Below are 17518 nucleotides of genomic sequence, written 5' to 3' on the forward strand. Positions count from 1 at the left end.
CTTATGTTTTAAAAAAATAAGCTCTATGTTCACAATTTATTTTACAAATATATAGTAAAATCTATTATGTGGTTTTTTATGCTTGGATAATGGAAATAACCAGTTACTAGAGCACTATAGATATGGATCTTAAGCTTTTTCTCACACTCCAAATTATAAATTATATTGGATAACCTAAGGCTAAAACAATGGTAAAACAATATCATCCAATAGTATTCACCATGTGTGATAGTACTAAGGACAAAGCATTTTAAAACAGTTATTTATATTTTATTGAGAAATATGAGTATAGTTATTGAGAAATTGATTGATTTAATAGTCAGGTGTGACACCTGAATAAGGCTCCATAGCTGAAACGCTGTGTTTGTTTTCTTCTCTTTTCAGCATGGAATAAAGCTTTACATGTTCCTTTGCAGCCTACACATGCTGATGCAGTTACTTACTTGAACTTTATCAATGGAACAGATTTATTTAGTATATTTCAAGGATAGAATCCTTTGCAGAGTGCTGTAAAAACAATTTTCATATATGATTTATATATATATGCAGGATATGTGGGTCTTTGAGACATTAATGAGCCAGAGACCAGGTAAGAACTTTATTAATAAATACCGTTCTCCTCAATAAAACAGAAATACTCAGTTTCTCTTTGATTTTTTTCTTTTTCCTCTAGACACAACATTTTTAGACAAAACAAAGTTTACGGAATCCCTCATTCCAATACAATTTAATGATCAAGCAATTACAAATATAAACAACCAGATGCCCTTCTATACTGTATATATACTCAATTGAGTCATTGAGACCTCTTCCCAGATGCTCTCTAGTGATGTACCTGTTGTAGCTATACCTTTCGTGTAGGCAGCCTGCCAGAGCCTTTCAATCCATTCTCCTTTTCCAGCTTCCCCACCAACAGCTGTGTCCAGGCCTGCACTGAGACCAGGAGTGGGTCGGCTGTGCACGCAGGACAGGCCACAGCAACAGGAGGGTTACCGCTTCTGGATTGAATGTTTCTTCCTTAAGGTCATACAATACATGGGCCACCCCAGCTGCCCTAAGGCAAGGGACCGTGGGAAGCGAGCTGTTGGTCTTGCTAAGTCCTCCCTCTCCAGAGATGCTGGGCAAGGTGCCAGGGTGATGTCCTCCCCCACTGGGGGCAGAAACCTTTTGGCTTTACATCACCTTCCTTTCCCTTTGAGACCTGATGTCTTTACACTCTGAAGTCCCTGATGGAATGACTAAGTGCCATTTTCCTCCTATATCGGACACTCTTGAACACTTTCAGGGACAGGGGGCAAGATGTAGTCTTGTCACCTTCTCTATCTGGGCATTCCTGCCAGGGCCTCCAGAGACTTCAGGCCACGACAGTGAGGGCCACTGCATGTCCCCTCTCACTAACTCCAGCTCTCTGACTGGTCTTCCTCCTCATGAGCCAGCTGTAATGGCAGTGGCTCATTGTTCTTCCCCTCCTTCTTCATCATGGCCTGAAGAGAGCTCTGTGGGCCTTATTCTAAAATCTACCTCCGACCTGCACCCAACTAGGGCTGGGCGATAATTTGATAACGATAATTCTTGCGATATAATTTTCCTCGATATAATTTTAACAAAAGTTCGATAAATGTTCGATATATATGTTTATGCTTACGCACAAAATACTGCGCGAGTGCGGGTGCGTGTTGCAGACCGGGCAGCTAACGCGGTGTTCTTTACCCACACGGTGATGGCTGACAGGATTGTAGTTAGAGCGGAGAAATGAGCGACACTGAAGCAAATGTAGTGCTGCCAACGACCAGCTCGGAGGACGATGACGTCGTCGACAGAAAAGGTCATTCAACTTCGGTAATTTGGAGATATTTTGGCTTTTTACGATCAGACATAAAACAGAGCACTTTAAACTTTGCAGTCTGTCTGAGACATCTTCTATGTGTGTTTTATCACACTGCAGTATTTAATTTTTCTATTAAGATATTTATTTTGTAAATTTTACTCATGCATATTTTGACATAAAAAAGACTTGAATACCTCAGATTTGTTTAATGTTTCTGCTGTTTGGCAAGTGTTTGTTGTGTTCTTAAAATAAAGAGTTGTTTAATTTACCAATTAACTGTCTGGTTTCTTCAGCTTTCACTCAGGATAAAAAATCTGCCTTTAAACTTGAAAGAAATAATGATTTGACATTTATCGTGATAATTATATTATCGATATCGACTGATATGAAAATTTTTATTGTGATAATGTTTTTGGCCATATCGCCCAGCCCTACACCCAACATTAACAAACCCTACCCAAACCCACAACCCTTATAGCAAGAAACATATCACCCGCAACCCGTCCCAATGACAAACACAATCTGCAACCCAACCCACACCCATATGCAAAAATGAAGTCTTAATAGGGTCTTTAATAGAGTCATTGTTTTTGCAATTGTAAAGGTTTGAATGCGGTATGTATGTTTGTATTTCATCTGGAAGCAAAATAGAGTCATCTCTGGAGACCTCGACTGCACCCTGAGAGAGGAGTCAAGGTAGCAGAGGTTGAGACCTCATTACACCCTGTGCCATGCGATCAGCAGACAGATGTGCTGTCTCCAAAGAAAGAGAGAGAAATGCAAAATGGCTGCTGCCGAGTCAGAGACGCAATTGTTGGTCAGACAAGGATCAGCTGAGAGAGTTTGTGTGAGAGTATTATTAAAGAACTAGCTAGTGTGGTCTGCCCTCTGTGGTTCCTTCTGTGTGTAGGGAAGGCGTATGTTTATGAGAAGTGAATTAAGAATGAGAGTATAGAGTAAGAGAAAAGCTGGGGGCCATGGAGTTTATATGAATGCTGAAATGCTGGACCTCCAGAGAACTGGATGGCACAGAGATAGTCGAGTTCAGTACTTTAGTGCCTGGAGATTAGTGGAAGATACTTCATGATTTGTAGTGATGGAAAGATGGTGGGGAAGAAGAGTAGTGTGCATGATGTATGTGAGAGAGTAAGCTTGAGGAGACTAGCAGAAAGAAGAGTTCCGCATTGTCTTCTCCGAGGGGGAACTGTGGGAGCCCTACAGTAGGATCTGGGGAGGATCACTTCAAACAAGACAGATCACTTCAAACACGTAAAACAGCGTAAGGATGCATGAGGAGTATGATGGACCAGCATTTGTCATAAAGCACAAAACAAGGGAGCTAAACCATTAAAAACAAAGTTGATCAAACATCTTTTTAGGAACCATTAATTTGATAGATCCCTTAATGATTATTTGTATTTAAATTTTGAAAGGACCCTAGAGCCATTTATATATACAATGACCTTCATAATTATTAACAAAAACATTATTTTCTTAGCAGTTTCATTAGAATACAAGAACATAGTTTTTCCATGTTTTTGAGCATAAAATATTGTGTTGTTTATTTATACACATATACATATATGTATGTTTGCTCATCTTCATCACGGGTGCCAAGAATTTTGGAGGTGACTGTAGCACTTCGTCCATCTTCTTATAATTTTTAATTAAATCCAAATTTTGACCCAGCTGTCTTTAACAGATCTAGCTAAAGGAGGTTGGGGTGGCAGCTGCCTGTAAAGCATTGCTAATTGGTGTGTGAACAGCTGGAATTTACAGTGTTTATGCTTATAGGTGAGGAAAGCATTTTTTCACAAATCATGCTCCAGTATGACAGTTAATATCTTCTGTCCCAGTAACTGCTGGAGATAGTTATATCAATGAGGTTTGGTTTTTAACTGTGGGTGTGAAGACATATCTTTTTGGAACCCCATTTTTCAGCTAAATTCCTTAATTTCAGTCCTCTAACTGTTAACTGTTTCCGTTCATACTGTACTAAAGGACAGTCATGGCAGCAAACCCAGCTATTATATAAATATAGCTTCCTATATAGATTTCTCTTTTCTCAGTTAAGATAAGTCTTCACTAGCTGGCTTGTTGCTTCTCTTGTCCTAGCACAAAGCAAGGAGCAGGAGAGGTCTCAGATGTAATCATGATCCACCTAGTAACTGTGCTTTAGTCTCCCTTTTCTTTTTACCCCATGCTGACTGGCAGAGCTGCCTTGGCCTAGGGCAGTCCCGTCCACCAGCCCATAAAGAGAACTCTAGGTAACTGCTCCTGCGGGACCGCATCGCACTGTGCACGTATTGGAGCATGAAGACAATGGGGGTGTGGGAGCATAATCAGCCTTACTTTAACACCCTCGGTGAGACTCTGAGCTGGGTTTTGAAATCCACCATTAAAGATTAGACTTTTGCCTGTGATCATTTAAATATCTGTTGTCCTTTTTTAATAGTTGATTGTTTAACATATTACAGAAGCAAATAATGCAGCAGTATGTTTTCTTTAATGGTCTTTAATGAGAGAGAGAAATAGTGATTCATGACTCATAAATCTCATGACTCATACAGTACAATTTCCTGTATTATTGTGCCATATATACAGTATGTATGCCCCAGGTGAATTTCACAATTTCACTGAAATACCTCCAATAGTGCTCAACCTGCAGGTCACTATACAGCTAAATCAGATTCATCTTTCATTAAAACATTGTTTTGTAATACTTTGTTTCAAATTGTTGTCCTTCACTCAACCAAAATCCTGTGCAAAACACAGGGGTGGTAGTTACATTTTTAATATTTATTTCAGCTATTTGTAATGTCTAGCCTTTTTTTGGCAAAATGGAAAGACAGTTTTAACCCTCCCCAAAAATTTCCAACCTTGCAGTCAAAGGAACATCCACAATATCATAAACACAGTATTATTGAACTAATCATACTAGTGTATAATAACTATTATAAAGTTTCACACTGTGAAGAAAGAATAAATATTAAGGCATCATTTTTTTCTAAGACTCACAATTGTAATAGTAGCCACTTACAAGTGGCAAATCATGAAAATTACACCTCAGCAGAAGTACTGATTATGCCTCACTGTGTACTTTTATTTAAAAACAGGCCCTTGAGACTAACATATGTTAATATATGTGAATGTCCCCACATTACTAAATAGAACAGCTCATTTGTTTAATATTCAAGTCATTATTAGTGTCTGATGTTGATTTTGTGTCCTTAATAGATATTACTCCCTCTTGATGACATAAAAACCCATCAGCATTGACAGACTTTTTTAGTGTGGGATTCATGGTCTCCTTTGTAGCAAATCACTAAGCTTATGTACTAGTCTAGTGAAGACTTCTAATTGCTTGAACTGCAGTCCTGGACTCCCAATTTTATACTGTATGAAATAGAGACATAGTTATTGGCAGTAGGAAATGAAAAATCATTTGCTTTATAGTAGTGCATAAAAATCATTAGAGGGGGCAGCACAGTGGTTAGCATTGCCGCCTGACCGTGCTGGGACGCTGGGTTCAGTTCCGAACCCGGAGTGCTATCTGTGTGGTAGCTGTGTGGTTCGTTTGTTCGTCTCGTGTTTGTATTTCCTCCGTGAGCTCCAGTTTCCTCCAACAGTCCAAAGACACACCGGTAGGTTAATTGGCTTCTCGGAAAATTTGCCCTGGTGTCGGTGTGTGTGTGTTTGTGTCTGTGTGTGCTCTGCAATGGACTGGCATCCTGTCCAGAGTGTATCCTTCCCGGTGCCCAGTGTTTCGCAAGATAGGCTCTGGGCCACCGTGACCCTGAGTTGGATAAGCAGTCATTGCAAACGATGTGATGTGAATTATAAGAGCCTGTTTATACAAACCATTGAAAAGCAGCAAAGTGCATAGTCGCATGCTCCTGAACACGCCAAAAGCATTGTCCTTTGTCCTTCTACAAAATTTTCATTTTGATTCTAACTTTGATCTCCTCTGTCAGCTCAGTTTTGGGGTTTAGAAAAGATCATTTTCCTGGGATGAGTACTGTATGATCTGATGGATTTGGGTACAAGAGGACGTGGTTGTTTGGTTCTTGCTTTCTCATTGTGAAAAAGTCAAAAGAAAGTTGGAAGGAGGCACTTCTGTATACAGAATTGGAAATGTTTAGTTTTCATTCCTGTAATAATAGCATTTAACCTGATTCTCAAGAATCTTCTTTATGTAATCAACATACTCTGTTTGTCCAGCAGAACTGAGGCTTTTGTTAGCCTCCATTGTTTAAGTACTGTCATATGTGCTTTGTCAGCTATTATCCACCTATAGAGCTGTTTGTTACTCAATCATTTTTTACAGCTCCCAGCTGCCGTCTGCTCATGCTGTGAAAAACACAGCCAGCCGCCACCACAGTCACTTCAAGCAAAATTTCACAGTCTTTTGGCTCAAACTACTGGCAGCATTCCTGAGGACTCTGAGGAAACAATTCCATAAAGTGGCATAAATTAATGTGACTAATTAACATGATGTTAATTATTTGTAAATTGCGTGTTTGGATACACATTACTTGAGAGGCATATGTTATGCTCGATGTTTACTGAAACAAGTGACTGCTAATCCCATCTCTTGAGTGCTCGTTTATGAAGCTGGGCCAATCAACAAGGGTCTTCTTAAAAACAAAAAACAGAGGGTGATGGAAAGCTTTCAAAGAAGAAAGGAAACTGCGAATTCTCTATGAGGAATGAGACAAGTGTCATCAACTATTTTAACTATACCAGTTGTGTAAATAAATGTCAACTTAAGGATAAGTGAGCAGTGTAAGATGATTTCAATCATAAAGGCAATAAATTAAAAATACGTTATGTATCTTTCACTGTAATAGTAAAGGATAGATAAGAAAAATCTGTGAATATTGTTTTTTAATCAATAATCAATCAATACTTTAAATATACTGGCAGATATTAAATATCACATTTATTATACATATTGTATCATATTATCTGTCTTCTTAACTCCGTTGGCCTGCCATTTTATTCTTCTGAAGTCAGTTTCATCAGGTCTGCGTGTTTTCTGCCCTGTGCTACTGGTCTGGAAAGTTCCTTAAGATACTGAGGCATGTTTCAGCACAGAAGTGCCTGCAGGTCTAATGAGGGGCTGTCTTCCCTCCAGTATTGAACACATTAGCTCTTAGAATAGCTCGCATCTTATTTGTTTCTAAATCACTGGAGACCTTCATTTACACTTCCAAACTGGGTTGCGTTTTTCCATCCCTCGATGTTCTCAAACTGCCGAGAGCTAGTTTTAACAGGTTATGTACAGTATTTATTTAGAAGCCCAAATGTAAATTATGAGCTGGCTAGTCGGTTGCTTTATTTTCCAGTTGAGGTGCAGAGTAGACCCCATTGTCATTCAAGTGTTCTTCATTGTTTTGCGTTTTTATTTTTAGCTTTTCCTACAGATTAGTTAGACACCAAGCCCTGGGATGTATGTGAGAGTGTGATCACAAAAATAACCTGTTGCTGTGTTAAGCCGATACTCTGGCTTCTTTCAAGAACCAGCTGGATGAGATCTTTTGATCAATAAGCTATCAATGGGGCTAGATAGACTAAAAGACTTCCAATCATTTTTATATTTTTATATCTCATGATCAGAGCTTATAGTAAAATATAGCTAGGACATCAGATAATTTCCAGATCTCTGAAAACAAGACTTTTAAGTGTTGAAGCTGTATGATTCAACAATTAGGGTCATTTATCTGAACTGTAAATGGCACCATCATTTGCATACAGTAGTTGACAGGCATGGAGCTAGCTGCAAGTAAGCTTTAAGATGAAAGAGTATACAGTACATCAAGATTAGGTACATGTTGTTCAGGAAACTGAAGGCATATACTGTATTTTAACCCGTTGTGACTTGCCCTTGGAGTAGGCTATAGTGCTGTCTAACCAGGCACATCTTCAAAAGAAATCTAGCTTTCTATGTGGATAGTTCATTTCATCCAGAGTCACCGCTGTACAGAAATTAAATCAGATGCAGTACAAGCAAAATAATTTTAAAGACCAAACAGCACTTTTCAAGATGTCATTAGAAGTTGTGTTGAAATTCAGAATAGAGCTACAAAGTTGTATAACAGAGGGTGTTTTCCATCATGGCTTTTAATCCACGTGTATAAAGGGTTCACACTGATAGTTATCTTCAGTCTTTTAAATAAAATCAAGGAAGAATGGCTGCATTATATAAAGTAAAGTCTAATTAATATTATTTTTTTCTCCTACAACTATTCACAGAATGTTTCGTTTTTTCTCACCTGGTTTCAGCATCAGTTGCAGAAGCTGAAATATATTTTTTTCATTACAGCCATTGGAAGAACTCTCATTCCTCGATATTTCAGTACCGTCTTTGAAGGAGGTGTTACTGACTTGTACTACATTCTCAAGCACTCGAAGGAGTCATTCCACAACTCATCCATCACCGTGGACTGTGATCAATGCACCATGGTCACTCAGCATGGAAAACCAATGTTTACAAAGGTAAAGGTTACTTTTAATTCTAACAAGTTCAATTTCAAGACTTTTTGTTCTAGAGTGAAGTTTGACCCCTCTTTTCTGTAGCGTTTCAGATACAAGTGACAGCAATCTCTGCCGTCTTGTTTGTTTGTGTTAGGTTAATGTCGGGAAGATATGATTACTACTGTCCGTTCAGGTTAATAAGTGACCAGTTATGAAGGTTTGTCTTGCTGCATTAATGCACAGAAAAGTTCCATTATGAATCCTGTCTTATTCCATCACCACCTTCTGGCACAGGTGAAGGAAGTATTCAGACACTCTTTTTGTAGCCAGTAATTAAAAGAAAAAAAAATGTCAAGTATTTTCATTGCTATAAGTGATAGTTTCAGAAAATGCAGGACTGATATTCTCTATATAAAATCACGTATATATGAGATGAACAAAAAACATCAATGGGAATCTAAACCCGTTTAATTGAAATCTTATGCAGAGCCCTCTCAACTGGTTGTTACTGATGTGAGTTGGTGCACTTGGTCAAGGAAATATTTCTAGTTTAACGAGGTCTGAGATATGTAATTGTTAATGTCTGAAAAAAGACTCAAATTAAAAGTAGTAGCAGTTAACAGCAGAGTATCTACTCAGTGTGCAGAGCAGGAGTTATTCTAGAAGCTTAACAAACGTCGCAGCAAATGCCGAGCGCAGTGAGGGTTAAGCAGCACAGGCTGGGTTGGTTTCAGCCGTTCATTTCGTGAGAATGAAGTGACAAACTTGATCCCGCTGCAGTAATTGAGCCAGCAGGTTTGCCATTAGGGAGTACAGAGAAGAATGATCCTCTAGATACCAGGCTGGAGCTGTGCCTCGTATTCACATTGAGCCCCCACAGTTCACAACCCTTTTACAAGCGATTAAAGGCCAGCAGCGAGAGACCCTGCCGCCGCACTGTGCCACAGCTCAGGAAGGCAGCCGTGCTGCAGAGCAAATGATGTTGTTGTTGCGCTGCTGCACTGAGGGCACTGCCTCAGTGCCTTGAAGTGGATGCAGTAATTTATTCATGATGGCCAATGCAGGAGCAGCCGTGTTCAGAATTCAACCGAGGGTCGCTCTGCAATTTGCCTGATAAATCGGGCGATCAGAGTAAATAATTTCAGGGGTGTTAAGTGATTACGGAGGAAGGAACGCCCCCTTTTAACCAAGTTATAGCATGCATTTACTGTCTCCTTACAACATTGGTTCAAAATTGGTAATGGGAGTGAACATCTGGCACGTTCTGAAAGCTGTTTTCCATTAACTCGTATTTTAAGCTTTTCTAGCAAAACAGAGTAGCCCGCTGCTTTTCAAATTCCAGGCAGTAGCCTTTATTAGAAAATGCACGATGGTTACCTGAAAAGCGTTCAGTGCTTAAACGATCTACTGCAGATAGATAGTCTTCGTGCTGTAACACCTTGCACTGAAGCGGTGGCAAGCAACACCCTGAAGAGGAAGAGTTAAAGGAGCTGGAGTCGGGAGAAGTTGCCTGCGCTACAGCTCATGCCCATCACCGCCTGCTCCTGCCTTTAACAGCTCCCATTTAACACAACACTCGGAAGCTTGACTGGCGGGACTTTATTATTCCCCCCCACTCCCTCCCCGGAGATACAATTGCTCATCCCATCACAGAGGAGAGCTCCGTCCCTGCTGTGTTCAATCAAGATCTGTAAACCTGTACCATCAGGAGGGAGATTCAGCCTGCAGTCCGACTGTTAGAGCCCATCCACTATCACAATGCTCCCATTCGCGAGATGCAGTAATCTGCTTGCCTGCCTGCAGTGGGTCATGATTATGTTTGTATATACCTTTAAGTGTTAAAGTAGGACTTCAGGCTTTTTGTTTGTGCTCATTTCTGCATTCGTTCTCTGCTGGTCTGTGTTTCTTCTAATCCTGTGGTTTTACAAAGCAAATAAGCAGAGGCTGTGCACTAAATTACAATCTTTATTCTAACTCTTTGTGTCTTCTGTATGATATGTCACTGTTGTGTGCAGCTTTTTGCATTCATTGTTTTGATATATTGAGAATAAATCAAATTAAACTTGTATTGCATGTTATTGATACTAAGCAGGTTGTCTTTCATTAGAAAAGTAAGTCGTGTTCGATATGTACTGCTAGAAGGCATGGACATGTATGCTTGCATTAGATGGAGGAATGACAAAAATGGATTGAAGTAAAGTACTGGATAATAAAGAAATGTTCTGTTTCCTGAAACCTCCAAATGAGATATATTAGTTCAGCATAAAGACACCTGTCAGGAGTAAGTTGATAAAATGCAGGGGGCTTCACGGTAAATAGGTAAGAATTCTGAAACTGCCCTGTCCAGGATAAATGTAAATTGAGATCTTTTTTTAATTAAACAGCTTGTAGGTCAGTGGCCTGTAGTTGGGTATTATTAGAAACACTATTCCTGTCAACAATGAACCTGAAGAGGGAAATTGTCTTTGTACCATCATGACCTTTAAATATGTCATCATGACTTTTAAATATGGCAAAACCTGTCCAAGGAGCTGTCTCGAGCTGTCAAAAGCTACCTAATTTTCCAAAAGCAATATAAAAGTATAGTACTTTAGTTAACGTGTGTATGCACCATCTTAATTTTATGTTCTTAACTTTTATTAGAAAGTATTTTTAGATAATAGTTTATTATCTAAAAGCATTTACTGTTTACTGTGCAATTCTGTAATAAACTCATTCTTGAAAGTTCTGTACATCCATACTGTAAGGCATTAAAAACACATCAAATAAGTGTTAGAACCAATAGCACAGAATTGTAATGCTTTTCAATATACGGTATTTACAGATACTAATTATATTTACAGATATTAATACATTTAATTTCATTTTACTTAAATTGTTAGAGTTCATTTCTCTTCATTTATTTGATCTTGAGGTATTTATTAAAACTTATGTTTTTGTGATATTTTGATTCCTTTATGGGAGAAACAGCTTGTCGGTGCTCTCGAGCCTACTGTGGTCTGTGCAGCAATAGAGTGGCATACCTGGATTTTGTGCTATGAAGCCGGGATGAATCTGATCTTTAAGAAGCCGTGGTGTTTTCCGTTGTTACGGTGGCAATACATAATCTATAATATTGTAAAGTATGTATATTATTATTATTGTACATAATTATTATTATTGAATATTATTGAATATAATATATATAATATATTATAGAATTATAGAATATTATTATAATACATAAAAATAACGGCAATACATGTTTTAGGTGTTTATTTTTGACCGCATAACAGTCTGTTTAAACTTGCCTTTGGCCTCATAAAAATCACTAAGAAACTGCTTAATTCAGACCTGTTGTTGACTTCTTCCATTGTGAACACCTCAGTGAATACTCATTTAGTTCTTTACCCATTTGTCTTTTTTGTGTAGAGGTTTCTCATTATTGTCCCAGATTCATTTTACTTCATTCTATATTGTTATTTTAGTACTGAATAATTATTTATTTATTATTTACCCATTGGATTATTTACCATTGTATTTGAATGTTCCACATTTGAAGTGTAATTTTGGGACAAACATTGGAAAAAAGTTTTATTTCAGACTTCTTTCAAAGTTCCAAATGTTTTCTTAAGTGAAGTACTCTTAGTGTTGTATAACCAATAACACCTACGGATTTATTTGTATTTCTCATTTCAAATGTTGCATTTGTTGTTGTTTTTTTCCAATTAAGATCCTACCTCTTTCCCCCAAGTAAATCATCCCTGCTTTCAGCTTAATTCCTCTTCATGCAGATCCTGAATTTAAATTATTCATTAGCTCTCGATTTCATAAGAACAAAGAACCGTATGAGGAGCTGCACAGCATAAGACATTAAGAAGTTATTTTTCAGGTTAACCTTCATCAGTTACTGTGACTAAGTTATGTTAATGTAACTTCTGGAACTGAAGAAGACTTGATTTTCTCAGAGTACTGCAATTCTATTATTTTGTACATGACCCAAAATATGTTAATATTACATTTTTAGTGGAGATATCAGTATTTTTATGTGGCCTGAGAACTAACTGAAACCTGCTTGTTCATGATATTTCTAGTAAAGTATTTGTTTTGTATGATTTATATTGGACATAAAAAATATTAAGATTGACTTAATAGAAAACACTTTTAATTTTTTGTTCATATACTGTAACTAATCGTTTGCCTAGAATAAATGAATGTACAGCATTCTTTTGAAATAATATACACTCCGTACAGTATGTTTTTATATTTGATGTATAATTTCTTGTTCATATGCAGTGCCTTGCAAAATAATTCAGAACCTTCTGAAATTTATAATGCTGAATTTACAAAATTATGCTTACAGTTTTTTCAAACTTAATATGTTATTCAAAGCCTAAATAATCTGAAGACTTTTAAGGGTGAGGTAAGTAAACACTAAAGGTAAAAAATTGAATATGTTGATTGTGTATGTATTGAGACCCATTAATTCAATATTTGATGGAAACCTTCTCAACCACTATAGATACAGTATTTTTGGGTAAATCTCTACTAACTGAGCTCACTGGCTAGTACAGTTTATGCCTGTTGCTCACACTCTCAAGTTGCTTATGGACAACAGTTTTTAAATCTTTCCTCAGATTCTCAATAGGATTAAAGTCAGGACTTTGACTGAGCCTCTCAGTGACATTCACTTTCAAATTCTTATGGCACTGCAGTGTTGGTAGTGTGGTAATTTTGGCCTTGTGCTTTGGATCATTGTCCTGCTGAAAGGTCAGCTTTCTCCCTAGTTTAAAGCCTATAGCAGACTGATACAGGTTTTCTTCTAGTATTTGCATGTACTTTGCTCCATCTTTTTCCTTCTGACCTGACAAGATTTCCAGTCCCCGATGAGGAGAAGCAGCCACATTCTTGACTATAGGGATCTTGTGCTGTGTTGGGTCTGAGCCATAAGTAACGTTTAGCAACCTAGCAACTTTGGTGACATCAGACCAACTTTAGCCTCATTTGTCACATCTTTTTTTTTTGGCATCATGTAGGTGATCTGTTCAAACTCCATGTGGTTTTTCCACTTTACCATACAGGCCCTTTCTGCTAACTGGTAGCTCAGTAGCTCTTTGAAAGTTGTTGCTGGCATCACAGTGGCATCCCCCACCATCTCACATCCTTCTTGAATGGCTACACAGTTCGGACAGACAGCTTTTCTGGGTGGTGCAATGTGTGATGATTTAGACACCTGAACTCGCAATACTTAACTCACTTTGAATGATCCTTAGTCTTCATGGATGATGCTTTTCTTGAAATTCACTACCTGATCAAGAGACCTCACAGAGACAGGTATTTTTTATTCCATTATTAGAACAGTGGTTATAGCACACAGACAGAGGCCAGTCAACTCTTTATTTGGCTCCTTGAGGTTTTTTCTGCACATGTATCAATTTAGGTTTGCCAAAGCAAAAGGTTTGAAAAACCTATGTGATATTGAGTTTTTCATTTTTCTTTCATATTAATTAACTGTTTACTTCTTTTTTGCTTTGAATGTATGGAGTAGGTTGTGTATATAATATACAGTATATTACTTGCTAGTTCAAAGTGTGAAAACTGCAAGCTTTGAAAAGACACGTTATACTGTCTATTAACGGTTGCCATATTGATAATGTGGCTCATTCTGATTTCTGAAATCCACTGTACTTCTTCAAACAGTATTTGTATGATATTGAAGCTGCAATGATGTGGCCATAACTCTCCCTGTACATATATGTGTAATATAGCCTTATATTTTACAAACATCCCTGAAGAAATCATTGAAATTTTGCATAGTTACTGGATCAGAAATTTGAGATACTAACATATCTATGAGTATGGTATGAGTTTTGTAAGATTTTCAAAGAGCCTCCTGTATTGATTTTTAATAAAATAGTAGTAACGCATCTTCTGAGGTAGAATTGACATCCTTAATAGATATAGACTTTATGGGATGTAAAACTCTTCAAATATGTTGAAAAATAAGTTGTAATTACATATGTACAGTAAATAAATAATAAATGTGAGGTATGTATCATGCACTCACATTACGATATGTAACATAGAACCATACCTATGAATGTTATTTACTGTTAGTGTGCAATACACTACAGAAACAGTAAAAATGTCAGGAAAAATACAACTTTTTGTAGTAAGTGAAAGCTAGTGCAGACTCATCATACTTGATGAATCAGTACATAGTTGAGGCAACTTGCAGACTGATGTTTTTTAAAGTGTGATTATTGCCTTAGAATATGTCATTGTTATTTTATCTTCACAGCCAACTCCCAAGTTCTTAAAAGCTCCATTAATTTTACAATTTGTTGCTGTGTTTTTTTACATTTTAGTCTGATTTTTTCTGTGGCTTTTATTTATTTAATTAGTCTGGTTTTTATAAGTGTGTAATGACAAACACTTTTAGAAGTGAATTAAAATTTGCATGTATTTGACAATTTGTGATTACAATTACAACACAAACACTGATAGGATTCACTTGCTCTGCCAAACAAATCCAAATTATATATGTCACTGGGAGCTTAGGGATAGTTTGCAAATATACAAAGATCTGACATTGTGAAAACACAATGTGTATTTATAAAGGCCTTCCAAGTGGCTTACCCACATACCTAAGTAAAAAGCACTTTCCTAAGCACAGGGTTAGAATTATAATTGCAGGTTTGAGCCTTGGTCATTTCACTAGCTGACTGTGACTGGGATTGCTTAAGTGATGGCGTGCAGTTGTCTGAGTGCCACCAAGCGCATGGTGGGATTAATCAGCCAGGACTCTTTCGGTTCTCAGCGGCACAGCGACCCCTGTGGCCTCCTGTGCTCTTCCAGGCAAATGGTGCTGTCTGTGCCAAACCTTTAGAGTGGGTCTGTGTTATCTGTGATGTGTTCAAAGACAAGTAACTTGCAGGTGGGCGTGCTGGAAGAGTCTACCTGCACTTCCTCATTCTCTCCTGTGTGCGATCGCAGGGTTTGTAGCTGAGAGCTGTGATGTGAAAACAAACATACAACAGGCTCTTTCAAATTCAAGATTCAAGATTTTTTTATTTGCCGTATACAACAAGTGTATTGGAATGCTTACTCGTTCAGCTGCACCCAGTAACCGTAGAGAAAAAAAATGTGGTGAGCATAACAAAAATAAGTGATGATAATAAAATGGAAAACAGTTTCATTTACTCCATCCATAAAAGGGCATCTCATGGATGATTGTTAAGTTTTTCAATGTGATAATAACCCCAAAGGTCTAGAGTAACTAAACGTAAATTGCTTAAATCAGACTTTTTTTCAGATTTTAAAAAACAGAATGAGCTTGACAAAAGAGCTGAAGAAGAATGTTGCAGATTTCCAAGTGTGATCTGGGTGGAATGGGCAATGACACTGAGCTAAAGCTTTTATACTACAGAACGCCTAGCTGCAAACAAAGTGGAGTATGTTTATAGGACATCTTATTATATAATACTACATAAAAATATTGCTATTATATCCATATGGTATATTATTTACATACTGAGTCATATTAAAAAGATGGCCCTGAAAGCAATATACATTTCTGACAAAACACCATCAGCCTCCTTCTTGGTAGCTTGACCTTGAAGGTACGAGGGGAAACCAGGAGAAGGTTTCCGCTATTTTGCGGTGTATTGATTTGAATAAAGCTGTGAAGTTGTGTTGGAATGGTCCATTGTATTTCTTAAACGGAAAGTTTCTCCTCTCTTTTAACCGCACTGCTCCTAAAGAGATTTCACAGCCTCCACAAGATCCATACAAGACAAGGCAGTGAAAAGGTGGAGGTGATGCAGATTTTATTTTGGAGTGCATAGTACCAGAATGGGTTAAATGATATATTCACTACTTGTAGGGGAAAAAATGTTCTTTTTTTAGTTTTCTTCTCTGGCATGGTCTAGTGGTACCACGTGACAGGCTGTATGCCTGCCAGCCTCTTTCTTGTTGATCCTCCGGAGACCATCTGTGCTGGGGGCATTGATTAGAGTGTGTCTGCTGGGATTACATCTTTTCTGTTGCCATGCCAACTAATCAGCTGATTTCAGTTTCCATAGCAACAAAATGTCAGAGCTCAGAGTACCGTAACATGAATTCAGCAAAACAGCAAATGTTTTCTTAATTGGCGACTCGTGATTTAAGATTCTTTGTCTTGAAAATGTGCATTGGTTATAACAATTTTTGTAAATGTAAAAATAGTTTTAAAAAATGAGGAAACTATTTTGTCTAGATAACTTACATATTTTTAATAATGGATTGAAAGGTTTTCATTTTCATTTTTTCTTTTACTAACAGCGCTGCATAATTAAAGAAAAAACCTTTACATAAAGTAATTCACATTTATTGTACACTATTGTCTTGAAGAGCATCAAAATGTCTGGAGATTGCAAAGCTGTTGTCTTTTGCTTTGTGCTAAAAATAAAGAAGTTTATGACTTAATGTTGTACTGCTAATATTGCATTGCCTCTCATATTCATAATAAAACATAGAAAAATAGAAAAATGGCAAGAAAAAGGAGAGTTTCTTTGTATTTCTTGCATTAGTCTTTATTGCATGAAGAGTGAAAAAGCAAAACTGTTGGCAAAGCTCTGGTATGAACATACAGTATAGTAACTGCAGTTGACAAGCCAAGACCTGCACTTTTGTGACAGACGTTCAGTATAAATTAGATATCTTGTGATTTGTAATTTCAGCATTTATAAATTAATTAAACCCAGCATATTATACCTCACTTTAATTTTACTTTTACTTTAAATAATATGGAAAGTTTCTTGACTTGTGTTAGTGAAACGGCTAGAGGGAAAATATTACCCTTTAATGAACCCGCGTCTCTTATTTATGCAGTTAAGACATGCTGGTTGGGTACTTATGGGAGGTTTATTGTATGAAGAAGCTTTCGAGCACATTTTGACTTTTGACAACCACAAATTCAGGCAGAGGAGCACAAAGCAAAATCTTGTTAAGTGCCTCTTGTAGAGTGCAGGGCAAGTATTTGATTGCATTTTATAATCCATGTATACTGTATACTTCAAAGTGAAATTGGGGGGAATTTAAGTGTTAAGGGTTTTGGAGAGTAAAAATCACCGGTATACACTTCTAGCTATGGGTTTTCTGTGTCTGTTTTTCTTAGTCTGTGTACTGTATTACAATGGTTTTCATTTCTTTTGAAATTTATGTTTAAGTAGACATCATTTCATAGGGTAAAGT

The 17518-nt window shown here is 37.4% G+C and overlaps 1 protein-coding gene across 5 annotated transcripts in view; it reads left to right on the top strand.

The window, feature by feature from the left end:
• Window positions 1-17518, top strand: part of ldb2a (LIM domain binding 2a) — a 119887-nt gene that overhangs the window by 66811 nt on the left and 35558 nt on the right. For all 5 annotated transcript variants that reach the window (XM_088917858.1, XM_088917875.1, XM_088917866.1 and 2 more), the window contains exon 3: window positions 8154-8326. In XM_088917858.1, coding sequence (XP_088773984.1) covers window positions 8154-8326 — 173 coding nt within the window. The remainder of the gene's footprint in view (window positions 1-8153; window positions 8327-17518) is intronic.

This window comes from Atractosteus spatula, chromosome 1, assembly GCF_055471065.1.
Source record: "Atractosteus spatula isolate fAtrSpa1 chromosome 1, fAtrSpa1.hap1, whole genome shotgun sequence".
Lineage (NCBI taxonomy): Eukaryota > Metazoa > Chordata > Actinopteri > Semionotiformes > Lepisosteidae > Atractosteus > Atractosteus spatula.